At 34.8% G+C, this 4,296-nt stretch overlaps 1 protein-coding gene across 1 annotated transcript in view; it reads left to right on the forward strand.

Annotated features, from left to right (window-relative positions):
- LOC106464421 (dynein heavy chain 7, axonemal-like) overlaps positions 1 to 4,296 on the forward strand; it is a 187,785-nt gene that overhangs the window by 52,393 nt on the left and 131,096 nt on the right. Inside the window, exon 18 of the mRNA XM_022392135.1 lies at positions 493 to 591. Coding sequence (XP_022247843.1) covers positions 493 to 591 — 99 coding nt within the window. The remainder of the gene's footprint in view (positions 1 to 492; positions 592 to 4,296) is intronic.

Raw genomic sequence — 4,296 nt, forward strand, 5'->3', positions numbered from 1 at the left:
TCCCGTAAAAATTCTCTCCGAGAAACTTCAGCGATACAAGTCCCTTCTTACTTTAAACTAGTTTCTTCTTTCTCGATACAACTTTGCAATACAAAGATTTTCCACAGTTACTTTAAAGTTAACTACTTTTAGTTAACTACTTTCACAACGATTCACGCACTTTACTTATGGTGCTTACTGCTCACTTGACTCAATTATCTATCTCTATATCTATATATCTGCAAGCTTTCTCTGCTTTATTTGTCGGGCTTATATACAAAAATAGAGGGCGCCTGGAAAAGACTAGAGTTGCCAGGAATAATCATGATCCTTTTAGAAATTCCAGCGTACATGCTTCCAGCATTGCGTGACTTCCGCTGTCATAACATTATAATACAGTCATGTAACTGTATTATAAAAACTTGAACAACTATTTGTTAAGATACTAATGTGAGCTTATTTAACTAGTTTAATTGTTTAGTAGATGTAAGGAATGTTTGCATTTGTAAACAGCTGAAGTATCCAGAAGAAAGTGAAGACATACTGGTGTTAAGGTCAATTAAAGATGTCAATCTACCCAAATTTTTGTCCCATGACTTACCATTGTTTGCTGTAAGTATATTTTTATATTAGTGCATTACTTATTTAATTTAGTAATATAAACTATAAACATTATGTCTCATGTGCTTTTAACTATTAGCAGCTGTCTCTAATCACAGTGCTCACCTGTTGAAGTTAGTTTTCGAGTATCAGTGTGGCTGGACAAAAGGCAGAATACCTGAAATATGGAATAATGCTTTTTTCTAATCCTTTCCCAAACCCATGAAGAATCACTCTTGTCTTAAAAGTCATTGAATCATTGTTCCACAAAACTTAACTGGTAAGATCCCAGTGAAGGCTATAACTAGATGCCTATCATATTGAACCACTGCTACCAGCATCATCAGATGGATATAGTTGAAGAGAAATGTGGACCGACCCTATAAATATTTAAAGCTTTAAGTGAATCAACCCTGTTAAATTCACAGCTGATACATGGGAAGACTTCGAGGCTGGTCAGAACTTCTTGACAGTAGCTGACAAAATGCTTAAAATAGGCATTAGTTTAACATGTGTAAACTGGGTTGTAGCCACACTAATTACCAGAAAATGCATCATAAAGCATGGAACATCATCAACACTAGTCTGCATCTAGTTTCACTATTGTAACCAGTCTTCATCAAAATCTACACCATGGTTCTAGTCTGCCTTGAAAATCTAACCTGTTGCCACATGCTAATCTTTGTTGACATTTTGGTATACAGCAAAGGCTCTCTGAAAGCTGAAGTTGAAAACAAGATGCAACCACTCGTTGGCAGGATGAGCAAATTGTGAAATGACACAGAAATGCACATCAGTCCTATCAAAGCTACAGCCATTTTATGAATACTCAACAACATACATGTTAATGAGTAAAAACCAACAACCAACATCATCCTTTGCAAACACTGCTATCCTTCTGGAAGAAACACTGAAGTATCTGGGGTAACCTTTGACATAAAACTCAATTTCACCAGCCACATTAACACCATGATATTCAGAGCTACCAAAGACATTAATGCAGTGAAAGTTGCTGCAGGAAATAGAGTTGAAGACCATCACCTGTTTATGTTCTATCAAAGTCTTATCTATTTCATCCTTAATTGTGCACTACCAATGAGCAGTGTAAGTGCTACACAGCTAGATAAGATTGAAAACATATAAAACACCTGTTTAGAACTAGTCACAGAAGGTGCTTCAGCCACCCCACCAAAACCCTATTACACCTCACAAACCTCAGCAGCATTACAGAACACCAACAGCACTTATAAACAAAATTCATAACTAAGGCCTTGCAGTGTAAAACCCATGCATTTTATCATCGAGACACTGCCCTTTTCAACTGGACAACCTATATCAAAAATGATGTTTTAGACACAACTAAATAGGGAATTGCCTAAAAAGGGCACCTCAGGAGACAGTCATGGGTGAACAGATACTATAAAGTGACCACTGAGATAATTCGTCACCATCAGATTTCAGATTTACATAGGTGGAATAAAAATTTGGCACCACTTGGATCTGTGGAAATAAGCCTAGACAGAAAATGTAGATATTAAGCAGAGAGTGTAGCAGAAAAATCCTTCAGTGCTACTTAAAAATCATGGTGAACAGTTACTTGTCATCACAGCCACAGAAAGCTCCTACACTAAAGACAGTGAGCAAGCTTTAAGTATTCATCATCTCATGGAACAACAACCTTATGCATAAGCACTGAAACTTCCCACAAGCAACACAAGGATGTAGCTGGAAACCATAAAGCAAGCTCTCATCTAGATTGCTGAAAGCAATTAACCACAAATAGAAAGTGCTACCTACATAATATTTGTGACTGAACTCACAGACAGTAAGTCGTAAAATTCTTAGTGGTTAGTTCCCCAATGAATGACAGAAAGAAAAGTAATTATGTGGTAATATCATCACGTGTATGTATGTGCCAGACCATGCAGGGGTAAATTTGATAGAAAAATTTTATAAGCTCACAGGCAAAGCCACTTTATCAAATCCAGCACAACTATACTGGCAGAAATCAACTTCTTCTTCTTCTTCTATATTGAGAAGGTGAAAGCAACAACCATAGATCTTCATTGACATACAGAAGGAATCAGTCTGCTGGAAAACAAAATGCCATGTGATTTGGCTATGAAAAACAACAGATGGGGAATCAATAGGACAGTATACAGCCAAAAGGCCAACTAGTAACATCAGTAAAGGAATTATTTTCTATCTTCTGCAATACAGCTGTTTTCCACATGAGGGGGAGGTGTTATACTGTGATGATTAACCCTACCATTCATTAGTAAAGAGTAGTCCAAGAGTTGACAGCGAGTGGTTTTGACTAACTGCCTTCCCTCTAGTTCATCACTTCAAAATTAGGTAAACCTAGTGTAAATATTCTTTGAATAGCTTTTCAAGAAATTCAAAAACAAATAAAACTATCTATAACCTCAGTGCAACATGAATGTCATGTTCCCATAATTTCAATGACTAGAACTTAATTAGTATGTTAGTACCATGGTAATAGATATTGCTCTTGTACTATCAGTTTTTCAAATAATTTGTAGCTACAACACAGTCTGATAGAATGGGAAAAACCCAAGAGATGATCATTAGAAATGCATTATTCCAACAACATCTAAGTCATCTGTAAACATGAATAATTTCAGGAGATCGTACTAGAAATAAAGTTGATTACATTTTAATCAACAAGAGATTTATGTTCCAGTATATGACACATTTCAAGTGAAACTGAAAAAATACCAATAATACTGAGAAATGTGGAAGGATCATCTATAATGAAAGATGAAGGAAGGAAAACAATCAAGATGAAAATGAAGAAAAAAAGCAGCTCCAGGTAAAATCACTTCTGAAATTATTCAATGCATGGAAGAGTTTGGAATCAGTGTCATCACAGAACCCCTGAATAAGATATATAAAACTGATGAGATACAGTATGACATGCCAAAATCAATTTTTATTGCATTACCTAAAAACAAGGAATAGTTGATTGTGAATTACACAAAACAGTTGAAGGTTAGGGTACAAGTGCCATGTGTATATTTTGAACATTAACAAAAAATAGCAATTGAAGTACAAAAAGATTTATACATGTGTTTTATTGATTACACTAAGGCATTTGACAGGGTAATACTCGAGGAGATGTTAAAACTTCTAGATCATCTAAGTGTTGATGATAAAGATCTTAGAATCTTCTGCTATCTGTATTGGGAACAAAGCTCAGCCATAAAGATAGAAAATATAATGGTACTTTTTAAGAAGCAAAACAATGTGTTATACAAGGATCTGTCCTTTACTTTGACCCTTTCTCAGTATATAATGAAATGATTCTCAGAGGTATAGAAAATAGGCCAGGAATTAAAGGTGAATAACATAACATCAACAACTTGAGATATGTAGATGATACTGTGCTAATTGCTGAAAGATCAATATAATTATTGATGAAAGTAAAAAAAATCATTTACTCTCATTAACAAGAAAACAGAATGCATGGTAACCTTCAAGAAAAGTAATATTCCAAAATATTAGGTCATCAAGAAAATTAATGTTGCTTTTTTTAGATGAAAAAATCCGAACAACTTGTATATCAAAACAAAACATTTATTAAATGAAATAGTCTCCATTCTTATTGATGATGCTTCTCTATCTTACAATCAAGTTGTTAACGCCCTGATTATGGAAATCACTTGGCTTTGAAGCAAAAAACATGTCAATGTCCTC

This window comes from Limulus polyphemus, unplaced genomic scaffold (genome assembly GCF_000517525.1).
Source record: "Limulus polyphemus unplaced genomic scaffold, Limulus_polyphemus-2.1.2 Scaffold1647, whole genome shotgun sequence".
Lineage (NCBI taxonomy): Eukaryota > Metazoa > Arthropoda > Merostomata > Xiphosura > Limulidae > Limulus > Limulus polyphemus.